Genomic DNA, 24,753 nt, shown 5'->3' on the forward strand with positions numbered 1-24,753 from the left:
AAGAAGAAGTAAACCTGATTATTCATGTGACTGTGTGCTACGACTGTGTGTGTGGAAAACCCAGAGCTTACAAAAGCCATTGTGATGATGAGAACACTTTTATAAGGATGTGGGCCCCATGGTCATTCTTTAAAAGTCAGTTGCATTTCTTTACAACAGCAACAAACATTCAGCAAAGAATATTTCAAACTGTGACATGTATGATAAAAATCAAGTATCTGTGCATGACCTCCGCACAGAAAACTGCAGAGCGCGTTGGGGAGAACTCAAAGAAGGGGAAGGCTGCAGCATGCTTACAGATCTGGGAGACAGCCGTGTTACGCAAGTGCAGGTTCTTCCCAAATGCGTCTATAGATTTAACCATAATCCCAATCAGCTTTTTCCTCCTTGACAAGTCGATTCTAAAATGAAACGACTCTCCAGACGGTGAAAGACAAATATTATGTGGTATCAGGTGTATGCGATACAAGGCTGTGTCTACCTGGTGCTGAGCATCTGGGTAAACTGTGAAACACTGAAGCCGACACTGAGCCATTGTGTCTACAGAACAGCAAACATCCAACCTGAAAACCTGAAAACATTTAAAATGACACAAATGAACTTATTTACAAACCAGCAACAAACTCGCGGGCATGGAAAACAAACTCATGGTTACCAAAGAGGAAAGGCAGAGGATGGATAAGTTAGGAGTTGGGGATTAGCAGATGCAAACCACTGTATATAAAACAGATGACAGGGCCCTACTGTGGAGCACAGGGAGCTGTGTTCACTAGCTTGTAATAACCTGTCATGGAAAAGGAAGTGAACAAGACCGCGTCTGTGTGGGTAACTGAGTCACTTCACTGTATGTCTGAAACACAGCACATCAACAGTGCTTCAATAAAAGGAAGAAGAATTAAATTATTTTGAATGACTATCGAAAGCAGAACAAGCCCAGAAATTCTCTAGCTGATCCTTGACGGCGAGAAGGCCGGCGGACACTGGGACTCACGATGCAACTCCAGCAATTCAGAGTCTGTGGTATCGGTTCAGGGCCAGACAGACCAAATAGAGAACCTAGAACCAGACGCCTCCATAAACGGACCCTCAGGACCTGACAGAGATGCCGCCGGAAAGAATAAAGAAAGGGCAGCTTCCAAAAACTAGAGAGAGATGAAACGCACCTCTATCGTTCTACACACACAGGTGGATTACATATTTAAATGTGAAAAGCAAAGAGATGAAGATGGCAGGTGGTTTTATAGACTGATAAATTAATAACTGCTAATAGAGGAAGAGGCACCACGGAAGACACCTGCTTCTCTGAGCCGTGGTGCATGTGCCCCGTTAGGTCAAGATGCTGCGGCCAGGAGAGCAAACACGGATTCCAGACACGTGTGACACTCGCAAGTCCTGGAAGCAATGGAGACCACGGGGGCCCCTTCCGAGGAGCAAGAGCCTTCTCCACGCAGTCGATGTGACTGGCCCGCTTCTCTCGGGGCTGGTCCCTGGGGCGGGGGTGGGGTGGCGCCCAGGATTGTGCCAGGGAACCGGGACTCTCCCAGGGAAGCGGGGTCTTGTGGTCCGGTGATGGGCTGGAAGGCAGAGCCTGCCTGGCCCCTGGCCACTTGCTGAGTGCCCACACAGGCCGGGATGGCAGGATGGAAATTTCCAAGAGGCTGAATGAAACCTCACGGCCTCCCCAGAGAGGGTGGGGCTACCTCAGACGAGTGATCCCCCTTGGGACTTCTGTCTGGCCACATGGGGAGAGGTTACGGTGAGCCCAGCATCCCTGGGGGAGACAGCATCCCTGCCCCTCAGGGCCTGGGCCTTTGTGCACAGTGCAGGGCGCATGACAAAAAACAAAGAGCAGATGGACCCAAATCAGTGATGACGGCCAGACACCAAAGCCAGGGCACCAGGAGTGAACGCAGACACGGATCAAAACTCCAGCTGTAAGTGAAACACGAGAGAAAACAGAGGAGGGGACAAAGCATCTCCCCAGAAAACTGGAATCTAGGAAAAACAAATGAACATTCTTGAACTGAAAATCCAGTAACCAAAATAAAAAGTGCGTTGCGTGTGCTGAGCAGCTGCCTGAGCACAACAGAAGACAGAGTTCGCGAGCTCCAGAGAATGAAGAGAAAAGATCAAAACCAGGCACAGAGTGAAGAGTGTGACAATCGGAGAAGAGCGGCCCCTTAGACGGGGCCGAAGCCGCCGGACAGGGGGCATGAGGCGGGGGCAGCACGGGACAGAGCCAAGGCGCCGGGTCTTCTCCCAGACAGAGGCAAGCCCTCAAACTGCAGCGTCAGGACTCTGGGGGGCCAGACAGTGTGCGTTTAAAGCCACAAGGGCAACACCACCACCAACCAGGGCTCCAGGGACATGCTGCTGAAAACCAAGGTCAAGGAAAACCTTAAAAGGAGCCAGAAAAAAGGACTTTCTTTCTGTGTAAGGGAGGAAAGTGCTCCCTTTGCCCCCATGTTGGTCCCGCCTTCCCAGGCGCAGAACCCCAGGGGGGAGACCTGGGTGCACAAGGGAGGGGCTTCAGTGGGAGGTGGGAAGCGGGCTTGGAGGGAAAGTGTGGTGGGCCTCAGGCCTCCTCGGGGGGCTCCCATCACCGACTCCACTCAGACGTGGAGCAGGGCTCTGGAGGTCTGGCGTGGGTTAAGGCGGTGGGACCAGACGCATCAGGCTCTTCATGGGCGCAGAGCAGCTCGGTGGCCCCAGGGCAGCCCCCAAAACTGTCCCAGCTGTGGGGTCTTTGGGAGCTCAGGAAGGAGCGCAAAGAAATGGTGGGGGGGGGTGTAGCTCCGTGATGGAGTGCATACTTAGCATGCATGAAGTCCTGCATTCAATCCCCAGCATCTCCATTAAAAAAAAAACAAAAACCTGATTATCTGCCCCCTCAAAAAAGTTGAAAAAAAGTAGACCACAAAAATAAATAAATAAAAATAAAAAAGAAATGGTGGGGATGATGCAAGGGGGTCTGGGGAACCTCAGGGTGTCCTCTGACCCCTGCCTCACACCGTACACAGAGACTAATTCACGATGTGTCGTAGACCTCAACATAGAACAACATGAACTTGTTACTGCAAACGAGGAGAAGACCTTCAGGACCGTGGGGGGATGGGAAAAATAAAAACCAGCAGGATGGCTGGCTATCACAGTGACAAAAACATCAAGCCTATAGGAGAAACTTACGAATGGGATGTGAAAAACAGTAACTGTAGTTTATCAAAAGATGATGTTAAGAGGCTGAAGACGCAAGCCTCAGAGTGGGAATGTTTATACATACTCTCTGGTTTTCCCGGCTCTTGTGTCGGAAGAGTTCCTCGGTCTCCCCTGGCTCCCGCGGCCTTCGTGCTTCTGAAGCTCCCAGGACCGCTACCCTGTTTTCCGTAGTACAGTGAGTTTGCAGCGTGCCGGCTTCTGGCGCCCGGCACAAGGTCCCAGTCACGCGCATCCGTGCATATGTTCGTTTTTTTTTGTCTTCGTTTTCGTTTTCGTTATAGGCTACTGTAAGATATTGAGTAGTTTCCTGTGCTGCACAGAAGGCACTTGTCGTCAGGACAGCTGCATTTTTACTGTCCTTCAGCTTGGGTCTGCCTTGTGCTTGGCTGCGTTTTCGGAGGTGTCTCATCAGCCGGGCTGGCCCGGAGGTCCTGAAACCCTGGGAGATACGAACCCAGGAGCTTCTGCTAGCATTTCTCTCTGACCCCATCACCGCACTCCTAAATCCCAGGGGATTTCCTGGGTAACAGGTGGGTCTTTTGTTGTAAGAGGGGACTCGGGGTGGGCTCTTGGGTGGGGCTGGTCAGCGAGAGAGAGCAAGCTGTGATTAGGAGCTTGGAGCTCCCAGCCCCATCCTCCACCCTCCAGAGCGGGGAGAAGGCTGGAGGCCGGGCTAAAGATTGCTCATACCGCGTGGGGAAGGCCCCGTGAAATCCCGGGAGCGTGAGGTTTGGAGAGCTGCCCAGCGCCCACGTACCCGGCCCCTTGCGGCTCTTCCATTGCGATGTCTGTCTGCATCCTTCATCACATCCTTTTACCACAAACTGGTAATCGGTGCGTAACTGTTTTCCTGAGTTCTTTGAGCCCCTCCTGCAAATTAACCGAAACCAATGAGGGGGTCGCGGAGACCTCTGATTTAGAGTCAGCGGGCCAGAAGCACAGGTGGCCACTGGGACTGGCCATGGGCACCTGAAGTGGGAACGTCTCGTGGGAATGAACCCTTTGCCTGTGGGATCACCGCTGTCTCTAGGTGGACAGCATGAGAATTGAGTTAAATCGTAGGACACCCAGCTGGTGTCGTGCAGTTGCTTGGTGTGGGAAAAGCTCTCACACATCCAGTGTCAGAGGTGCCGTGAGTGTGGGAGCCGCGCGAAGGCAGGTTTCCTGTACAGGCTGCTGGAACGGGACGCCGCAGAGCGGGCGGCCTACCAGCAGACTGCTTCTCTCCCTGGAGGCCCTAGAGGCCAGGGGCTGGGGTCCAGGTGCCAGCCCCTCTCGCTGGGTCCTTGAGTGCAGGAGAAGGAGGTCTGCTGTCTCTCCCTTTTCTCATAAGGGCGCTAAGCACGCCCAGCGGGCCCACCCTCGGGAGCCCATCTAACCCACGTCACCTCCCTGCAGCCCCACCTCCCCAGGTCCTCACGCTGGGGCATTTGAACTTGGGGAGGCACGCGGTCCACACGAGGGAGGCTGTGTTCTCAGGGCATCCCATCCAGGGGTGGATAATTCCGATCTCGCCCCCTCCTGGTCGGGCATCCTGATCGTTAGAGCAAGTGGGGCCTTCTGGGCTCTCCGCCTGTAACAGTACCTACTTCTCCCTTGGTCGTTATAATTATTCTCCGGGATGGTTCTTTGAAGCTAAGGATCCCAGAGCTTATTAAACCCCCATATTATTTATTTATTAATCACTATGGATTCCCAGTTTCCTATTTTATTCAAAAGATTATAATTGGTGCTAACATTGTTTGCTTTGATGCTCAGATCGGCCTGGATTTGGGAGGTGGCTCCTGTGTGTTTTGGACACGCCCTCCTCATCCTTCAGCCCTTTCCTGCTTCCCAGTGCAGGATGGGCCAGACCAGCCCGTGCTTGCGGTCACAGCCCTGGACGTCCCCTGGGAGCTCGGGCTCCTGTCGGTGGTGGCTGCCCGCTGGGTGCTGGCTGGGTGGCCTTGTTGCTGTTGGCATGCCGCAGACGCCCTTAGCGGGGAGAGCTGGAAGACACACCTACCCCTCCGATCTCACGCAGCACCTCAGGTGCGTTGCCTTCCACGTCCCTTGCCCTCCTTGCCAACACCCGACTCCCGCCAGCTGTGGTGCTCTTGCTAATCTGACCACTTCCCTCGTCGGCCACCAGCCTCCCCTCAACACTGGTGCCCGTCCCCCGCCACGCTAGGCTGCAACCCCCGGTGTGGGTCCAGCCATCTGTAGAGTGCCTTGGGTGCTATGTACGTTTGAACGATGTTAATTCTTCCAGTCCACGAGCACGGTCTGTCCTTCCACCCGTTTCTGTCGTCTTCAGCTCTCCCATCAGCGTCTTGTGCTTTGCCAAGTACAGGCCTTTCACCCGCTTCGTTAGATTTATTCCCCAGGATTTTATTCTTTTTGGTGCGATTTTGAATGGGAGGGTTTTCTTAATGCCTCTTTCTGGTAGTTTGTTGTTAGTGTAGAGAAACACGACAGATTTCTGCGTCTTACTTTTGTGTCCTGCTGTGTTACTGAGTTCAGGATGAGCTCCAGCGGTATTTTGGTGGCATCTTTAGGGTTTTCTATGTATCACATCATGTCATCTGCAGACAGTGAGAGTTCTGCTGCTTCCTTGCCAATTTGGGTTCCTTTTATTTCTTTTTCTTGTCTAATTGCTGTGGCTGGGACTGTGTTGAGTAAAAGCGGCGAGAGTGGGCATCCTTGTCTTATTCCTGATCTTAGAGGAACAGCTTTTCACCACTAAGTGTGATGTTAACTGTGGGCTTGTCACATACGGTCTGTAACATGTTGAGGTATGTTCCCTCTATAACCCACTTTCTGGAGTGGGTTGACTTGTGAATACTGAGCCATCCTTGCACCCCTGGAATAGAGCCCACTGGGTCATGGTATTTGACCCTTTTAGTGTGCTGTTGAATTCAGTTTGCTAATATTTTGCTGAGGTTTTTTTGTATTCATGTTCATCAGTGATATTGACCTGTGATTTTTTTTTCTGTAATATCTTTGTCTGGTGTTGGTATCAGTGTGATGGTGGCCTCATAGAATGAGTTGGGAAGTGTTCCTTCCTCTGCAAGTCTTTGGAATATTTTGAGAAGGACCGGTGTTAACTCTTCTCTAAATGTTTGGTAGAATTCGCCTGTGAAGCCATCTGATTCTGGACTTTTAGGTCAGGTGGGTCTGACCCAGGCTCCAGTCAACTTACTGCCTCTGACCTGGGTCCCAGAGAATGTGAGATTTTGTGCGTGCCTTTTAAGACTGGAGTCTCTATTTCCCTTAGCCCTTCAGGACTCCCGATGGTAAGCCCCACAGGACTTCAGAGCCAAACATCCTGGGTGCTCGTCTTCCCAGTGCAGGACCCCCCGGCTAGGGAGCCCGATATGGGGCTGGGTCTCCTTGCTCCTTGGGAAGAACCTCTGTGACTGTAATTATCCTCCCGGTTGCGGGCGCTCCTCAGGGTGGGGGTGCCCCCAGGGTGTGGGTCTGGACTGCGCCGGGTCTCCGCCCCTCCCACCTGTTTCGCTGGTTCTTCCTCTACGTCTCTGGCTGCAGAGGGTCTTGCTGCTCTCATGAATAGCTGCTCTGTAATAGTTGCAGTTTTGATGTGCCCGCTGGAGGAGGGGAGCCCAGGGTCCTGTTCTCGTGTTTCTTTGTGTTATTTCTGTTTGTGTCCTGCGGAGAAAATCCCTAACCAAAGGGAAGGTGTTGGTAATTGTGACTCTTTTGAAATTGGAAACTTTTGTTCATAAAGATGCCCCTGAGATAAATTAGGAGTTTGGGATCTGCAGATACACGCTTCTATTCATAAAACAGATAAACAACAAGATCCTACCGTTCAGCACAGGGAACTATATTCAATATCTTGCAGTGACCTATAATGACAAAGGATATGAAGAAGAATATATATGTAACTGAATCACTATGCTGTACACCAGAAACTCACACAACACTGTAAATCAACTCTACTTCAATAACAAACAATACAGTTTTAAAAAGATGCCCCTGAGAGCATGAGGAGAAGTGGAGAGTGAAGTGGAGAAGCCATCTTCGAAGCAGAGAACCTCAGAGGACAGGTGTAAGATGCAAAAGGACTCCTACAAACGACTAAGAAATGGACATCCCGGTGGAAAAGAAATGGTCCAGGTAAGAAAACAGGCATTTAGCAAAAGAGGATGTCCAAATGGAAAAGACACTCAGAGCTGGTCAGGGAGGCACAGACTAAAACCACCCCAGGGCATCACGGCACGCCCGCCACGAGGGCTGCACGGAGGGGGGGACACGAAGCTGGGGGACGCATGCTTTGCTCAGGGGTGACAGTGCCTGGCATTCCGTAGGGGTGGAAGACCCGTTCACATTCCAACCCGGCGACTGCAGTCTGCAGCGCGGGCCCGGGGGGAGAATGGCCCACCTGTCCCGGACGGCACAGGAGCCTTGAAGCATCATGGTGAGTGCCCACTGGGGAGCCCTGCACGTGTCTGTTAACAGTGTAACAACTGAGAAGCTGATATATTTGCACAATGGAGCACCGCCCGGCCACGAAGACTCGAGGGGCCCCACCCAGAGAGAGCTGGGAGCAGGGGGTCGCGTGCTCAGCTGGAAGACACGATGTCCTGGGGCGACTGCAGCACATTGGTCACTCGGGCTGTGGTCACCGTGGGGTCTCTGCAAGGCACCCCTTCTTTGTGTTGTATGGGTGTCTGCTTTATAAAAACCCATCAAACCGTACATTTTATTTTGGTTTGTTTTGTGCACTTTCCTGCATGTTATAAGAAGTTTTAAGAAGTGCAGTTTTAAAACTGTATTTAAGAAGTTCTGTTGGTTTGTTTTGGTTCTTGTCTTAAGAGATGTTTCTTTTCCCGCAGGTCACCAAGACATGCCACCATTTGGGCGAGAAGGACCTGCCAGCCCAGCGCTGCTGTTTTGCAGGCGATCTGTCTTGTTCCCTCCGGCTGCTTCACGGGTCCCCTTGCTCCTTTTCTCCTTGTCTGGGGTGCCCTGCATGTCCCTGGGATGCGTCCCAGCGGGGATTTGTCTGTGTTTGGGCTTCTTTGTTCTTGCATTTGTGGCCTAATGGATGTGAAAAGAGGCAGAACGTTTCCCATCAGTGATGGAAACGTTCTGCCTCTTTCCAGGGCTCTCTGGCTGCCCTCCCAGGAGCCTGTCTTTCTGTCCCAGAAACCAGCCCTGAGCCCTGCCTTTGGGCGGCCGCCTCGGCAGGTGGACACCGTGGAGGTGGGGGAGGTGGGGTGTGGGAGAGGACACTGACTCGAAGGAGCCCCCCATTCCTGCCCCAGCTGTCCCCTCCCCCTCAGGGAACATGGAAGGAGCCAGTCTTGTGGGCCTGGGATTTTGGTGTTGGGGACTCGGCCTTCCCCTCATGCCCCCGCCCCCCACTGTCTGAGCTGGTCTCTATTCTGTAGGAGGGGAGCCCTGGGGAGACACCCTGAGCTCTGCACCCACGCTGGTGGTGGAGTTGAGAGCACATGGTCAAGAAAGACTATTCTGTGGGTTTCCAATGTCCGCAGAGGAGGAGTCAGGCTGGAGTGGGTGGTGGGTTTGTAAGTGGATGGGGGCCCAGAGGACTCTGGCCACTGAGGTCAAGGCGAGAGAGGCTGGGGCTGGCTGCACAACACCCCCCACCCCCGCACGCCTGCACATGTACACACATGCGCACGCGCACGCGCACACGCACATGCACACGCCAGGGCACACCCTTTAGACCTGCTCCACCTTCAGCCGCTTGGTCCTGATCCTTTTACACTGGGGCGGGCTGGAGGTCATAAGGGAAGTGGCCAGGGCCAACCCAGGCACAGCGAGGTGGGGGGAGGACGGGGGAGTCCCATGACGCCCCCTAAGCTGTGGAGAACCCAGGGGCACGTCCAGAGGAGCACAGTGTCAACTGAAATGAAGTCACACAACGTGAGAGCTGTGGGCTAAGTTTCATCTGGGGCAAAATGAGGACTACAGCCCGGGAGACAGCATCTCAGAAAGCGCCAAGAACCTGTTCCAAAGAGGCCGGGGGAGAACCGGTGTCACATGTGACTTCCGTGAAGGGGACGTGCAGCCGAGCACACACGGGGGCAGAGGCTGCCGCTGGGCTCGAGGAGCAGGTGTCCCCTTAATGATTTTACTGCTTTTCTAGATATGGGGAGATGCAAGTATTGGGCTCCTAAAATCTCCTGAAAATGCCTAACTATCTGAAGGCCTGTTCACCCATTGTCCCAGAGCGCAGAGGCCTCATTCCTGACCCCAGCCTGCACTCCTCCCCGGGAGCGCTGGGGGTCGGCGGCCACAGCGGCTCGTGATTTAACCCAAGCGGAGGCAGACGGCGAGGGCTGATTTTACTTGGGAACAGGAAGAGGGAGGGAGGGCGATTCCTTCTTCAGATCTATTTGTTGGGTATTTATTGACAGCCAGTGTGTTCCAGGCACTGTGAAATCAAATAAAAGTGGGGAGGGGGCAGTGCAAGGGGAAGGGGAGACAGAAGGTCAGGGAAGAGCCCAGAGAGGCAAAGACACAGACCTGGAAGCCGAGACCCAGGCAGGAGCTCACGCCCACCGGCTGCCTGCTGAGGACTGGAAGTGTCTGACCCACCAGGATCACCTGCCTGGGACGCAGGCTCTTCTCCTGAGCAGGATGGAGGCGGCTGGAGCCTCTGGGCTGGCTGCGAGCCCACCTGCTGAACGGATGGAAACGTCCTTTGCTGGCTGCAGGGCGAGGGTGCTGTTTCCTGATGTGGGTTGACTGCCTCCGCTGGGCGGGCACGTCCCAGGGAGAAGCTGGCAGAAGCATCCTCAATGCCGATGCCCTTCCTCCTGGGACTCGGGCGGGCGGCCAGCCACCCACTGGCTTCAAAGGCTCACGGAAAACGAGCTTCTGGGCTGCCCTCCGGGATACAGAGTCCTCCCCTGTCTGCACCTGAGCTGCTCAGAGCCCCCTCCGGCTTCCCAGACCAGCCGTGTCCCTCTCAGGGCAAGGGCTGGACTCAAGGCTCGCTCAGCCTGCCGCCCCACCGCAGCCCCGGGCTGACTGACTCGGGGCTGCTCTTCTCCTGCCCTGAGACTCCTCAGGCTTGTGTTAAGGACTGGCCGACCCCCACCGGCTGTGGGTTCACCTCCGCTGAAGCATCGCCGCCCTGGTTCCCGGCACTGACCTCGACCCTGGAACACCAACCCCCAGTTGATACCTTGTTTTCCCCTCTGGTGACCTTCACAGCAACACCGAGTAGCAGGAAAACCACGTCCCCAAGTCGGGGGTGAGGAGACGGGCAGGAGAGGACTGGAGGAAGTTGCCCGGGTCCTGGGTCCCAAGAGGGACAGGGATAGGCCAGGGTGCTGCCACCACTGCCATGTGCTCCGTCCTGGTGAAAGCTCCCACTCTCAGCCAGTTGGGCAGCTGCGCCCCCGTCCCTCGTCTCCAAGGAGGCCACCTGATCCTCGTGGGGTCTTGAGTTCGGGGGACACGCCATCAAAAGCCCTGCTTAGTCCCATCTCGCACAGCGGGCAGAAGACCAGCTGGGTTACAGAGTTGACGTTCCCCAGCAAAGTCAGTGGGAGGCAGCAGTGGGGGCCCTGGGCCACCAGGCAGTGCCTGAATGGAGGCCCCAAAGCCTCCAGATCCTGCATAGGCAACCCCTCCTCCCATGTAGAGGACAGGAGGCGGGGTCAGAGCTGGGCAGGAATTTTATTGAAAGTTCACAGATACAAGAGCTCTGAGCAGGGTCACAGCTTGAAGGAGGCGGGGTCGGGGAGGATGGAGTGAGTCCTCAGATGCTGGCAGCCACCCCCCCCCCCCATCCTGGGAGGCTCCCACAGAAGCCCTTCTTGCTGGGTGTCAGGTCTGAGGGGCCCCAGGAGCCCGGGAGGGGGCACAGGCGGGCAGGGAGGGCAGCCACTGGGAGCCAAGGTGCAGCAGCACAGGAGGAAACCACGGGCCCAAGAAACAGGCGGAGAGCCAGGAGGCAAAAGCTCGCTGCCCGCTGACTGTACGAAGCTTCTGATGGCCCTGCTGCCGGGTTCACAGCTTCAGGGGGGGCCCCAGGGCAGACGCCCTGCTCTGCCCCGACCACTCAGCATCCAGCATCGCGCCCATCACGAACGCGACCACGTCTCAGGGCTCCGTCTCCAGGCGGGCGGCCTCAGTAGTCGGTGAGCGGGTACCGCAGGAAGATGAAGACCAGGATGATGCAGGAGGCCGCCAGGGCCGAGCTGGTGATGTTGAACAGCCGGGCCGTCTTCGCGTCTTCCACCGCGCCATTCAGGTCGTTGAGAAGCTTCTTGTCCCGAACCTGAAGCCAGAGGGAGGAGGTGAGACCAGCAGCCAGACCAGGGGGCCAGACCCGGGGGTGGGCGGGCGCGGCGGGAGGGCGCGCGGGCGCGGAGCCGGGAGGCTCCTGGTTCCGGAGCTGCGGAGGAAGCGCACGCGCACGTGTCGGGGGCGGGGCCGGGGCACCGCGCGAAACTCACTCGCAAGCAGCGCACGAAGCGAATAACGTGTAGTCAGTTATAGAGGGAGCGAAGGAAAAGGCGAGTGCGGGCCACCGCCAGCACTGGGACGTCGGGACTGAAAAAGAGCTCATGTTCCCAAAGGGGCGGCGGAGGGATGAGCCAGGGGTTTGGGAGCAGGACACACGCTACTGTATACAAGACAGATGAACAACGGAGACCGGCTGCAGAGCACAGGGAACCGGATTCAGTATCTGGTAATAACCTCTCATGGAAAAGAACCTGCAAAAGAATATATATACACATGCACATATATGCGTCTTTTATATTTAACTGGATCACTATGCTGTACACCTGAAACTAACACAACACTGTAAATCAACTATACTTCAATTTAAAAAAAAAACCCAAAACACTGGGACAGCTATGTGAAGGATATGCAGGAATTCTGTGTTTCTTTTTTTCTTTTGGGGGGGCAACTTTTCTGTAAATCTAAAAATATTTAAAATAAAACAGATTGTTAACCATACTGGATTATATACTTGAAAATTGCTAAGAGAGTAGATCTTCAGTGTTCTTACCACCACCACCACCACCACCACCACCACCAAAAAAAAAAAAAAAAAAAAAAAGCTAACTACGTGAGGTGGTGGAGATGTTAACCAGCCCCACTGTGGAAATCATTTCACAATATAAGCATGGATCAGATCACCACGTTGTCGACCTGAAGCTTGTACAATTCTGCCTGTCAATTAGATCTCAATAATGCTGGACACATAAGTAACTACAATAAAAGAGGAAGCTGGCCTCAGAGGGAGTGATATGACTGGACGATGGGGCAGCACAAGTGTGTCCTAATCTGACTGGTCTCGCCTAATTTAAAATTAACTGGGATTCCCTGAGAATATGCACTATTCATAGCCAGCAGGCAGCTCCAGGGTGTCTGAGCAGAGATGCTAAGGTGCCGGGAGTGGGCTGGAGCCCAGTAAGTCCAGGGAGCCCAAGGACAGTGGTGGACCCATTTCCAAGGTCCTCTGGCTGTGAAGAGATGTCCTTGGGGAGCGTGTCACCCTCGTCCAGGATGGGTCTGAGGAGTTCCCCCCACTCCACACCCTCTCCTTCCACGAAGCCCAAAGAAGTGTGGGCCTGGGCTTGCTGCAAACAGAAAGCAAAGCCTGCGAGGCCGGAGGAAGAGGAGAGGGAGGGAGAGAGATGAGAGAGGCAGGGAGAGAAAGTCATTGCAGCAGCAGATTGGTGGATGGATGAATGGACAGAAGGCAGGGGCGCAGGTGGACGGGAGGGCAGATGGGTAGCTAACGTGGTGGGGACACAGCCAGGCAGGAGGGAGTGTGGCTGGGTGGCTGGATTTCCTAGAGGTGGGTGGATGGAGGAGGTGGGACAATGGAGGGAACAGACAGAGGAGAGGGAAAAGAAGACGGTGAATGTCCAGCGGTGGACAGAGCGGGTGAGGAAGGGGAGGAGGCAATGGAGCTGATGGAGCAGGAAGACAAGTTGGAGGGGTTGGGGGAGGGAGGGGAAGGCTGGGGGACTTCACGTGGATGGCACAGAACCGAGGTGGGGTAGGGAAGGAAGCAGGTGCTGAGGGGCCAGGGAAGGGAAGGAGAGAAGGAGAAAGTCTACATCCGTGTGGAATTTTTATTCCAGTGATTCTGGAGAGAACCCACATCACTGAATTTTGTTTTCCTTTATGAGAACGCGGTGTCTCACCCACTTACGCAGGTCTTATCTGATGTCTTCATTAGACTAAAATGTTACAGTTCTCTCCAGAAAGAGCTATTATATCTTTTGTTAGATTTAGTGTTTGTCTGTTTATTTCGGCTGTCATCACACCATAAGAGATGTCTGGAATCCTGCCAGCTGGGTTTTGCTGGTGTGCAATAATGCAGCAGATTGGTTTTGTACCCAGCTAAACTATCGTATTCACTCATTGTGATAACTGGCCAAGTTTTCTGTGTAATAAATCATAGCTACCTTAAATAGCAGTTCCATTTCTTCCTGTAAGTCCTTATCCTAGGCTCTATGGAACAGTGATTAAGAGTATAGACGCCAGAGGGGAGGGAGTAGCTCAGTGGTAGAGCACCTGCTGAGCATGCATGAGGTCCTGGGTTCAATCCCCAGTCCCTCCACTAAAAATAAATAAATAAATAAATCTAATTACCTCCCCACCAAAAAAAAAAAAAAAAAAAAAAAAAAAAGAAAAAATCCAAACCAAAACAAAGCAAAGAGTACAGATGCCAGAGAGTCACTGCCTGGATCTGAATCTCAGTTTTTCCCATCACCAGCTGCATAATCTTAGCAAGAATTCTCATCCGTAACACCTACTGTGAAGGTCACAATAGCACCTACTGATCAGGTTGCTGAAAGGGAGTAACGAGTCGGTGGACAGAAAGCCTGAGCACACATAGTGTCTGGTCCAAAGCAAGCTCTTCTATCATGAGGCAAGACTCGCAGAACCATGCTGAATGGCAAGGGTCATAGCAGGGAGCCTCCTCTCCATCTTCATCTCAAAGCTCACTGCTCAGAATGACGTTCATCATGTTGTTAGAGGTGTATCAGTGTGTTCGTAAAAACCACCACGAGACAAATATATTTCTTCTCTAATTCATTAAGTAGTAAATTATATTCATTGATTATTTTTCATTTTAAACAACACTAAATTTTAAAAATAAGCCCTTGATCATGACTTCTTTGTTGGATACTTGGAATGAGGAAAAGAATGATAGAGCTGGATGTTTCAGGTGGATGGATGAGTGGTGGGAAGGAAGATGGGTTACTGAATGGATGGGGAATGGTGGCTGGTTGTAAAGGTGTCTAGGAAGAGGAGGACTGAAGAGGTGCCTTGATGTTGGGAAGGTGGATGGATGACAAGGAGGGAGATACGGAGTGTACGCTGGATGTGCGGGACAGACAGGGAAATGGACACAGGAATGGATGCTGGGTGGGAGGGAGAGCTGGATGGATAGGTGAGTGTTTCCTGAAAGGGTAGAGCTGGTACGTAGGTGGATATGTGAAAGCTCAGTGGGTGGGATGAGCTAGTACATGAACACCTGAGAATGGATGCCGAACGGATGGAACAGGTGGCCGGATGGACACATAAATGTATGCCAGGTGGGGCAGGTAGATAGTGGATATATGAAATTAAGTTGTGTGGTTGGAACAGGGAACAGATACCTGGGTACATACAGGAATGTGTGCTGGATGGGGGAGCAGGCAGGTAGAGGAACCCATGAATACATCCTGGATAATCTGGACAGGTGGGTGGATGGAGGCGTGAGCGCGCGCTGGATGGGTAGGACAGGAGGGTACGTGATTTAGAAATAAATGCTGAATTGTTGGGATAGGCAGATAGATGGACATGTGCTGGGTTGGCGGGAAAGATGCATATGTGGACAAGAAATGTGTCAAATGGATGGAGCAGGTGGATAGACGGATGTATGAATTGTGTTGGGGGAGTCGATGGGCAGATAAATGGAAAAGAGGGAGGGCTGTTGGATAGATTATAGACTAATGCATGCAGATGGATAGCTTCATTAACTCAGTCAGTGTGTGCTCAGTGCCTGCTCTGTGTAACTGTGGGTCTAGGTCCCAAGCGTAGGGCAGGGAATGAAACAGTGTCCCCTGTCCTCATGGAGCTCACGTTCTAGGGAGAGGACACGGAAGGTAAACACGATAAATAGGTAAAATACATGATGTGTTAAATGTCCAAAAAGAAAACTGAAGGGAACAGGCAGCAGAGAGAATTGTGGGAGGTGCAGTTCCAGCTGGGTGCTCGGGAAGGCAGGCATGGAGTGGGGACATTTGAGTAAAGTCTAGAAAAGTGTGACAGACTCATATGTTTGCCTGCAGCGAACACATGTCTCAGAGCACAGAGCTCTGAGGCGGGAGTGTGCCTGGGTTCCGAGGAATAACCAGGACCAGTGTGCGGGGAGCGGAACCCCAAAGCGGGGGAGTAAGGCTTAAGGGCAGAGAGCAAACTGAAGCAGCAGATTGTGGAGGGCTTTGTGGAGCTTTTTAGCAGAAAACATGACATGCTCTGGCACATTTTAACGTGGTAATTCTGGATGCTGGGTGAAAAACAGACTTACGGGGCAGAGGCTGGACGAAAGCTGAGACAAGCCTAATAATAGCCCAGGTGAGTGATCAGGGTGGTCATACGGCTGAGAGCAATGAAGGTGCTAAGAGCTGATCTTTTTAAAAAAATCTATTTTGAAGATAGAGTTGACGGTATTTGCGAGGCTCAGACATGGAGTGCGATACACACACACACACACACACACACACACACACACGAACCGGAATGGAATTTGAGACAATTTCAAGGCTTTTTGGTTTGACCTGCTGAAGTAAAGGAGCCGTGGAAGACCCCAGGAGGGGGCATTTGTGCAAGCTTCACTGGCTTGATTTCTGACACGTTAACCCATATTGATGAAGGATGTACAGCTAGATGGATAAATGAATAAACTGAGAAAGATGAACAGAAAGTGCTGGAAAATGGCCACTTTGAGGTCAGTACGGCCCCAGTTTATGAGGAGGAACACGAGGCACAGTCACCAGCCCCTCACCACACCTGCTCCCCGCCTCCTGCCCCCGCCCCACCCTGGGTCAAGCACAGGCTCTCTCCCCTGGACCCCGGCACTGGGACCTCCCTCCTCTCTGCCTCTGGGCTTCTCTCGTGCCCTCCCTCCACACTGGCAGCAGACTTTCCAGCTCTGATCACCTTTCCCTTCCATGTCCCCCACACCCCTCGTGTGGAATTCCAAGTCCTTGAGCGCGTGGCCTCAGTGTGCCTTTCCAGGACTACCTTCTTCTGCACCCCACCAATGATGGGGGCTTACTGCTCCCTGCGATGCCCCACCCTCGTCTGTTAGCTTATGGTTTTTTTCTCCATCGGGAACACCCGTCCCCTCAGCCATCCTTCAAGGCCCAGAGAAAAAGCTGCCTCCTCCGGGAAGTGGCCGTGCCTGAGCCCAGCCTCACCCCCAGCTGGGAGTGAAGCCTCCGAAACGTTTGCTGCTTATTCACCTTCCCCCGCATCCTCGGTCCCTCCGCCCAGTCATCCAGCATCCTCTGACCCCGACCTTGGTCGGCCTGCGTCGGGTCTGGGTGGGCAGCGGGCTGTTGTGGGCAGGGCAGGGGGCTCTCTGGTTGGGAGGGAGAGTCGGCCTGAGGGAGGCGGCAGGAGGGGACCCGGGTCTCACAAGAGTCTCAGGCTGAGGGAGCAGCGCAGTGACTCAGAACGGCGGGGGCGGAGCGTTTGGTGAGCCTAGGAAGATGGCCAGAAACGGGTCCTGCAGGGCCTTGAATGCCAGCATGAGGAGTCAGGACTTCTCCCGGCCAAGCATGGGGAGCCGCGGTCCTGTGAGCTGCTTGTGCCGCAGGCGTGAATGGGGAATTGTGTCTGCGCCTCCCCAGGCCGTCTGCGTGGTGCGGACTCAGCCAGCATCGGATGCCTGGCCTGTGGGGGCCGAGCGGGCGGGCAGGCAGACAGGGTGGGCAGGGACACAGGGCTCCCTTCATATGCCCTGAATGCCAGCCTCTGCCCTGCTCACGGGTGTGCTCACTTGAATGTCGTTTTGTTTTGATGTGTTTTGTGAACGGATGGGGGAACGGGCTCAGTGAAGCGAAGCGGCTCACTGCTCTTAAGGGACCACGCTGGGAACTGAGCCACGGCCTTCTGACCCCACGGCCGTCAGGTGCCCTTGGAAGTGCCCAGGACTGGCTGCAGACCATGTAGGGTGCAGCAGGCCAGGAGACGTGCAGCTGGATGGACAGATGGGACAAATTCCCAGGCGCAGGAGCCCGTGCCAGCCAGTCTGTCCTCCCTGCTGCCCAGGACGGAGACAGCTCACCCTGCACACCCCTCCCAGGGAAGCGCCAAGCTTTCCTGCCCTCGAACACCCTGCTCCCAGGAGGGACACAGGGCGCAAACCAGGCTGGAGGCACAGTGAGTCCCAGCCTGCCCCTCAGAAGCACCAACTCCCACCCCCTGGGCCCAGCATGAGTTCTGCACCACTCAGAAATCTGTGACCTACCTACAGCCCACGGCAGATGGGCCCGCCCTGTGCCAGCTGGCTGCCGCCACGAGAATCCACGCAGCCCCACCTGACCCACGGCCACAGGCCACTGGCTGAGCAAGGCAAGTGGGCACGGGGGAGGCAGAGCCCTGCCAGCTGCCCGGTGACTGGGCCCTCTGCTCCGCCAGAGCCCGGGGGAGCCAGAGCTGAGGTTGGCCTGGGGGCTTCACCCCCCAACTCCCGGGACCCCTTCCCTTTGCTGTCTCCACAGCCCACAGGCACACGCACTCACACACAGACAAATGCACATGCAGGCATTCACACCTACACATACAGTTACACACACATCTGTATGTGCACACACAGTGCACGCACATATTTAAATTTCATACATGCACACTCCCAGTTGTATGCAGGTGCACACACAATTACACATACATCCACCCTCACACACACTCACACACGGTTACAAACACACTTACGCCTACACACCTCATGCGTGCACCTACACACGTGCGTGCTCACACCTTATGCACACACTCGTGCACTCTGCACGCTCACACATGTACCCCCACACACGCACACACACTCCACCCAGGCCCCGTGTGGTGGAGCCTGGGGCTGGGCGCACAGGCCTGAAGACGCTGGTGAGTGGCGGTGGGTGAGGGTGAGTCAGGAGGAAGGGAAGCCAGGGGCCGGAGTGTGTGATGCCGGGCCAGGGGAGGGGGGGACTCAGTGCTTGAAGGTGCTCAGAGGCAGTGCTGTCCCAGCGGCCTACTCCCGGCCCAGCCCCTCCTCCCCCTCCAGCCCCTGTTTCTCCCCTACCCCGCTGGGCAGCTGCAGTCAGTGAGATGCAGTCAGTGAGATGCGCCTGGCCTTGGACAGTCAAATCTGGGCTCAGGAAAAGTGATGAGCCGGCAAGATGTGAGCCAGGCCCTTTCGGGTGATGGACAGGGAGTGGGGGGCGGTGTCCAAGTCCACCCCCTCTTCCTGCCGATGGACCCCAGCAGCCCAGGGCTCTTTGGTCCTTACACATCCGCAGGGATCTCCCAACCCCAAGGGTGAGCCCATCACAGCTTCCCTCCTTGAATCTCAGTCCAACTCTCTCCACTCGGCCCTCGGGGGGATGGAGTCCTGTCTGCCTGGCACTCTGCTCTGCTCCCAGCTGGAACTCTCACAGCAGCGAGGGGCTTCTGGGAGGTGCACCCACTCAGGGCATGGGGCAGGGGTGTATGGGACCTGGCTCCCGGGATGGATGGTCTACCAACTGCGTGTGACGGAGCAGGCAGAGCATCGGTCTGCCATGGCCTCTCTCTGAGTACCTGTTTGGCACCAGGTGCCCTGAGAGGGGCTTGGACAAGAAGGCCTCCAGCAGTGACATCGCCCCTCCTATCAACAGGGGAAGGATTCCAAGGCCTCTTCCTCCTGGTGCTGGCTTTATACCGTAAGCTCAGGGACAGCTTGGCCCAGACCTAATTCCCATGTCCGCCGCCCAGAGGACAGGACACTGGGTCCCACGTCCCCATCCCATTGACTAAACTGGCTGTGCAGAGACCTTGACCCTGAGGACCCCAAATCCTGCCAAGCCACCCTGGAAGGTTCCCCAGCTCAGGACAGGGACGGACAGGCCCTCCCTGACAGCCTCAAGCTGGGTGACATCCCTCTTGCTGGGTCCCCCACCATCCTTCTATTCCTCAGCCCCTCCCTCCTCGGCACCTGCTGCACCGGGGTTTCTCTGAGAGGGAGGGGGCAGAGTGACTCTGCTCCTCCTGCCCCGCCCCCTGCTTCTCAAGCCCCGCCCCCGCCCCGCCCGCCCCGCCCACTCACTTTGAGGGAGTAGGCCAGGGCGATGAAGCCAAGGCAGCAGAAGTTGAGGTAGACAAAGTTGAAGATGGACCAGAGGTAGTAGTCGTTCACCTCGGTGGTGTCGGGGTAGACCTCGATGACAGTCGTGGGGTTCGTCATGGTCTTCTTCTCTGCCAGGTGCTTGCAGGCCTGGGGAGCGCCGGCAGCCCGCACGCTGTCTGTCTTGCTGTTCTTGGATTCCATGGGGAAGAGAGTGGGCGCCATGGGGGGCGAGGCCGAGGGCTCGGGGGCCGGGGCCGCTGGAGCCTGCAGAGCGGGGGGCTTGGACACGCAGGCGAAGCAGCCCTTGGGCGAACCTGCCGGGGGCCTGGGGATCCAGAAGGCCCCGTCCAGGGGCACTCGGGCTTCCTGGGTGCCGTCCGTGGTGCTGGCTGGGGATCCCAGCGGGGCTGGGTACTGGCCGGGGCCCTGGGCCTGGAGGGAGAGGGTGAGGAAGAATGAGCTAGGTCCTGCGCCGCCTCCAGCGCCCAACCTGGCACCCTGTAGCATCTCCCTTGCGGCCCCATCGACAGCCCCAAAGGACATGGAAACCCCTGCCGAGGCAGCCAGCTGCCTGCCGCCACCTGCCCCCCCCCCCCCCCCCGCTCTAGCCACCAATGATGCCAAAGCCCTCGCAGCAGCCTTGGCAGGGACTTGGGGGCTTTTCGTCACTTTTCCATCTGTGCACAAACACTCACCCACTGACACGCAACAGCAACACCCCCACGTTCCCCACGGCACCCCGACTGGCGCGCTCGTGGAATAAAGGGAGCAACCGGCGCCCCAGACACCGGCACACACGGGGCACGCAGACCCCCAGTGACACGGCCCCGTCACTATTTGGCAGAAGGAGCAGAGCTCTCTGGAGCACCTGCACGCTGGCACCCGCCAACACATCCGCCGCAAACGCCAGCACCATCGCCCGGCTCTCCAGACCCCGGCACACGCTGTGCGCTCAGAGCTGCCGCCCGGTAAACAGCTCCGCACTGTGACACGCACACGGCAACACAGGCTCGGACGCGATCGCGGGAGAATGAACGCGGCGGCTGCTGGGGCTCCGAACTCGCGCGCCATCGCCCCCGCCCCCAACCCGAGCCCCAAGCGGTGCCCGGACCCCAGGCGCGCGCGACCGCAGCAAGCTACCCGCCTGGTGCCACAAACACGCACAATGACTCTCTGCGAAACAAGCACTTGTCCAAAGAGGCCCCGAGGCGCCCGCGCCTGGCGCCGCCCCGGGGGTCGGCCGCCGAGGCCCCGCGGCCCCCAGCCGGCCCGGGTCTGCCGCAGCCGCCCGGACGGCGCGCCCTCACCTACTGGCGACTCCTCGGCGGGCGGGCCCGACCCTGCGCCGCGGTCCGCGCGTCCTTCGGCCGTCCCGCGGGTGGCTGGCTGTCCCGCCGCTCCGCGTCCCGGCGGCCCGACCTCGGCGTGGGGAGCGCGCGGGGTGGCGGGCGGGGAGGGGCGCGGGGCTGGCGGCGCTCCCTCCGCAGCGCCAGGCCGGCCGCGCGGCTGCAGCCCAAGCCTGACTCACGGCGGCGGCGGCGGGCGCAGCCACCTCCCCGCCTCCTCCCGCCGGCAGGGTGGGGGCCGCGGGCGCCGGCCGGAAGCGGCGACCCTCGGGGGGTGGGGTGCAGGGCCGGCCGGGCAGGGGTTCCCTTCCAGCGCCAGACCTCAGGGCTCGCGCCACCCGAGTCTCCCCGGACCCCACCCCACCCCAGTCCCTGCCCACTTCCTCTGGCTGAGCCCCCAGCCCCTGTCGGAGCCCGTTCCTTCGCTGAGCCCTCCCATCCGTCTCCCCGGGACTGAGAGCCCCTACCTCCTTCTGTGCTCCTCTCAGCTCCACCCTGGCTCCCAGATGGCGTCAGAGCCCCCTCCCCTCCAGTGCTGCCCCTTCCCCGCCTGTGGAATATCACATCCCCAAGGGATCCGTCCGCATCTAGGACCCTGCCCCTCCCCACCACATCCCAGGCCCGGCAGGTGGGTGGCCGAGCAGCACCAAGCCCTGCAGCCCCAGAGCCCAGGTGCCTCCAGCCTGTCCCCCTCACCCTAGCCGGCCCTCCTGCGGAGCCGAGCCCCTCCCTGCCCTCCTGGCCCTGCACTACCCGCGCCCCCCAACCAAGCCCCCTCCAGGGCCCTTGTCCTTCTTGAGTCTCTGGCCCCTCCCAGTCCCCAAGCCCCCAGTTACAGGGTGCACCTCACCAAGCCCCTTTCCTCCGAGGGCCCAGCTCTGCACCATCCTGTCCCTGACCGGAGCCTCAGACCCCAGGGCACCTCACAGCTTCAACATTCTGAGTAAGTCCAGGCCTTCATCGAGCCCTGGTGGCCCCCACTCGGCCCCGTCCTTCCAGAGCCCACCCCCCTTTGGCATTCCCGTCCCCTCCTTTTCCCAAATCTGAACCCCACACACCCAGCCCAGAGCCCCCGAGCCCCACCCTCCATAACCTGGCTCCCTCACCAAGTCCAGTCTTGGAGACCATGAACTCTCAGCTGTTGGAAGCCGCTGCCCCTGGGGCCAGGTGTCCCCTCCAAGCCCCTGTGACACCCGTCTCCTTGCAGCTCAGGCCACTTGCCTGCCCTGGCCTTTCTGCAAGCCTGGCCGCCCTACCCTGTGGGTGCCTCTGTCCCCAGGTCTCTTCCCCTCCCAGCCGGCGTCTTCCCCACCATGCCTTCACCGTCTCTCTGACACTTGCCCCCAGCTAGCTTCCCCTTCCTGCAGATGTCCCCATGATACCCTCCACCACGGAGAAACCCTAGCCCTCTTGGCCTCCTCCTCAGCCCCCACCTCACTGTGCAGCGGCCCCTTGCTAAGCTGGGTCCTCTTCACCAATCTGCCAGCCCCACAAGAGTCCAGACCCACCAGAGCCCCCCTCCCCCCAGCTGCCTCCTGTGTGGCAGCCTGGTTCCTCCCTCCCTCCCTTGAGCCCCGCGTCCTCCCCATAGGCTCTGCTCTGAGACCTGCCTCCCATGAAACCCCTTTCTGCTCTCTCTCAACCTGCCTCCCTTCTCTCCCTGACCCTCTCCTGCGAGCCTGGGCCCTTGTCCCGGACCCCCTCTCCTCGTTCATGCCTGCCTGTGCCAGGTCCTGTCCAGTCCCCTTCTCTCCCAAACCTCTGTGCGCTCTGAGCCTGAGCCCTTCTCGCCAGGCATTCTTGTACCTGGACAGGCCCCACCCCCTCACCAGGCCCTTCACCTTCCCAGCCCACCGCTCTCTCCTTCCCTTCTCGGACCCTGGCACGGCCTCATTCAGGGCTTGTCAGGAACCGGCAGCACCTGAGTTGGCTTTAAAGCTGTTGAGAAAACCCTCTTCCGGTGGGAGGGGTTCCCAAGCACAAGCCCCGCCCCCACCCTGACGACGCCCTCGGCGGGGCCCGGGCCGGGCCCAGGCTCACAGGTGTGGGGCCGGGCGTGGGCGGGGACTGTGGGGAAGCGGGGCGCAGTTCTCCCTCACCCAACCCCCTCTGCCCCCTCCCCAGGAACCTGGCCTGGGGGCACCTGGACCCCATCCTTGGGCTGAGCCTGGCCTAAGCAGCCCTCTCAGAGGACACCTGGGCTCCTTGGAGTCTGAGCTGGTCTCCCCGGGGCCAGGCTCCCAGGCTGCTCCCAGGCCACGGGCTCTGTTGGGGGCTGCACTGCACCGACAGGCTGCAGGGGACCAGAGGGCTGGTCTGTGCCAAGCCCAGCGGGTCCCCAGGCCGCAGGAAGGTCCCTGGGCCCACAGGGACCTGCTCCCGGCTGCTGGGTGGGGTCGAGCTGCCTCTCTCTAGGGCCCCAGGAGCCCACGGTTAGGAGGCGTATTAGCCACCTCTGGTCTCCACCCTAAGCTGGGGAGGAGCGGGGATTCAGGCCAGCTGCTCAGAGCTCAGCCCGAGACCAGGTGTCCTCACCCGGGCGCACGACTGGCGCAGAGCACCCCGAGCTGGCCGGAGGACAGTCAGCGCTGGAGCGGCTGGATGCCAGGCGCTGTGCGGGGCTCCTCATCCTGTCAGGCCCGCAGCGGGTAGTGCCCTGTTGTCACCCACCTTCCAAAGACAGGGGCTTCAGGCTCAGGTTGGGTCACAGGAGCTGGACCTGAGCCCAGAGTCTGACTCCAGGGCCTGAGGGATCCCCACCAGCTGGATAGAGCCCCCTGCGGGGCAGCCCAGGGCGGCACTGGCCCAGCAGAGGGTGGGAGCACCAGGGCCCTGCCGGCTACGCTAACCAGCACGGCATCCAGGGGTCTGGGGGCGTCCCACTGCGCTTGTCCCCGTGTTCTAGAAGAGGGGACCGCGTGTCCCGCAGGAGCCCCTACTGAGCCTCCACTGAGGGTCACGGTGTGCGGGCCGAGTGGAGCAGGGGGCCTGTGAGCTGGCGAGCCCTGGCTGGCTGTGGGCGGTGGGAGACTGAGGGGGACAGAGAGCGGAGGCAGAGCCCAGGACAGTCAGCGGGCAGGCCGGGAGAGGGAAGGGCTGCCTCCTTCCTGGCGGCTCTGTCCCACAGGCCCCTCAGTGCACCAGCCTTGATGACAGTCTCCCCAGAAGCTCTGCAGCCCTGCAGAGCTTTGCCTGCTTCCAGCTCGGATTTCAGGTGCAGAGAACACTGGGAACGTGCTATTGATCCTCCTTGCGATTCTGGGTAAACGCCTTTCAGAGTAAGTGTCCGCTAGGGCTCAGCTCTGGGGTGCAGTCCTCTGGACCCCCGAGGCCAGGCTGACGACAGCCTTAACCCTGCAGGGCGAGAAGGCACCAGGATGATGACCAAACGTGGCCCTGGCCACGGCCCTACACCTGCAGGGGGCGGGCTTCAAGCAGGACTCCAGAGCTACCCATCCCTGAAAATTTTACCCCTGCCCCATCAAGGGTTCGCAAACTCCTACTCACCCCTCAAACCCTCCTGGCTGTGCAGCTTCTGACCCCGCCCCCCCACTTCCCCTGAAGCCAAACAGGCCAGACCAGCCGGGAGGTGACTAGCCTGAGAGGATTCCTAACTCAGATCCCTGGACCCTGCGAGCCCTGAACCCCAGGCAGGCCTGCTCTAGCACTGACACAGCTTGCCGAGCCGTGGAGACACTGCCTCCAAGGGCTGACAGGGAGGCCCAGACCGGGGGCAAGCCACCCCGGGGCCGTCAACCCTTTCCTAGGCCCCGCTCAGGTGTGCCCCACCAGCTGGATGGAGCCCCGGGGGGATCAGGGAACACTGCAGACCCCGCTGCTCGTGGAACATTCTCCAAGAAAGCATGGAAGGCAGTCGCCTGGGCCTGA

General features: G+C 57.6%; 1 protein-coding gene and 1 long non-coding RNA gene across 5 annotated transcripts; one reads left to right on the forward strand and one right to left on the reverse strand.

Annotated features, from left to right (window-relative positions):
* The first annotated feature begins 6,804 nt into the window (after positions 1 to 6,804).
* Positions 6,805 to 8,233, forward strand: LOC135322563 (uncharacterized). The gene is made up of 3 exons (XR_010383227.1): positions 6,805 to 7,335; positions 7,527 to 7,636; positions 8,055 to 8,233. It is a non-coding gene; the product is annotated as an uncharacterized LOC135322563 (long non-coding RNA).
* A 2,630-nt stretch (positions 8,234 to 10,863) lies between these two features.
* Positions 10,864 to 22,792, reverse strand: IFITM10 (interferon induced transmembrane protein 10). Of its 4 annotated transcripts, none has more exons than XM_064491973.1 (3): positions 22,707 to 22,792; positions 19,499 to 19,951; positions 10,864 to 11,479 (listed from the first exon to the last, which is right to left on the reverse strand). In XM_064491973.1, exons 2-3 carry the CDS (start codon positions 19,739 to 19,741, stop codon positions 11,330 to 11,332), a joined length of 393 nt encoding a protein of 130 aa, XP_064348043.1. In that variant the 5' UTR covers positions 19,742 to 19,951; positions 22,707 to 22,792; the 3' UTR covers positions 10,864 to 11,329. The 4 variants fall into 4 exon arrangements, with proteins under 4 accessions (XP_064348043.1, XP_064348045.1, XP_064348044.1 ...); XM_064491975.1 differs by having other exon boundaries at positions 22,744 to 22,771; XM_064491974.1 differs by lacking the exon at positions 22,707 to 22,792 and adding an exon at positions 21,972 to 22,368.
* Positions 22,793 to 24,753: the final 1,961 nt, after the last annotated feature.

The sequence above is a fragment of the Camelus dromedarius genome, chromosome 12 (assembly GCF_036321535.1).
Source record: "Camelus dromedarius isolate mCamDro1 chromosome 12, mCamDro1.pat, whole genome shotgun sequence".
NCBI classification, from domain to species: domain Eukaryota; kingdom Metazoa; phylum Chordata; class Mammalia; order Artiodactyla; family Camelidae; genus Camelus; species Camelus dromedarius.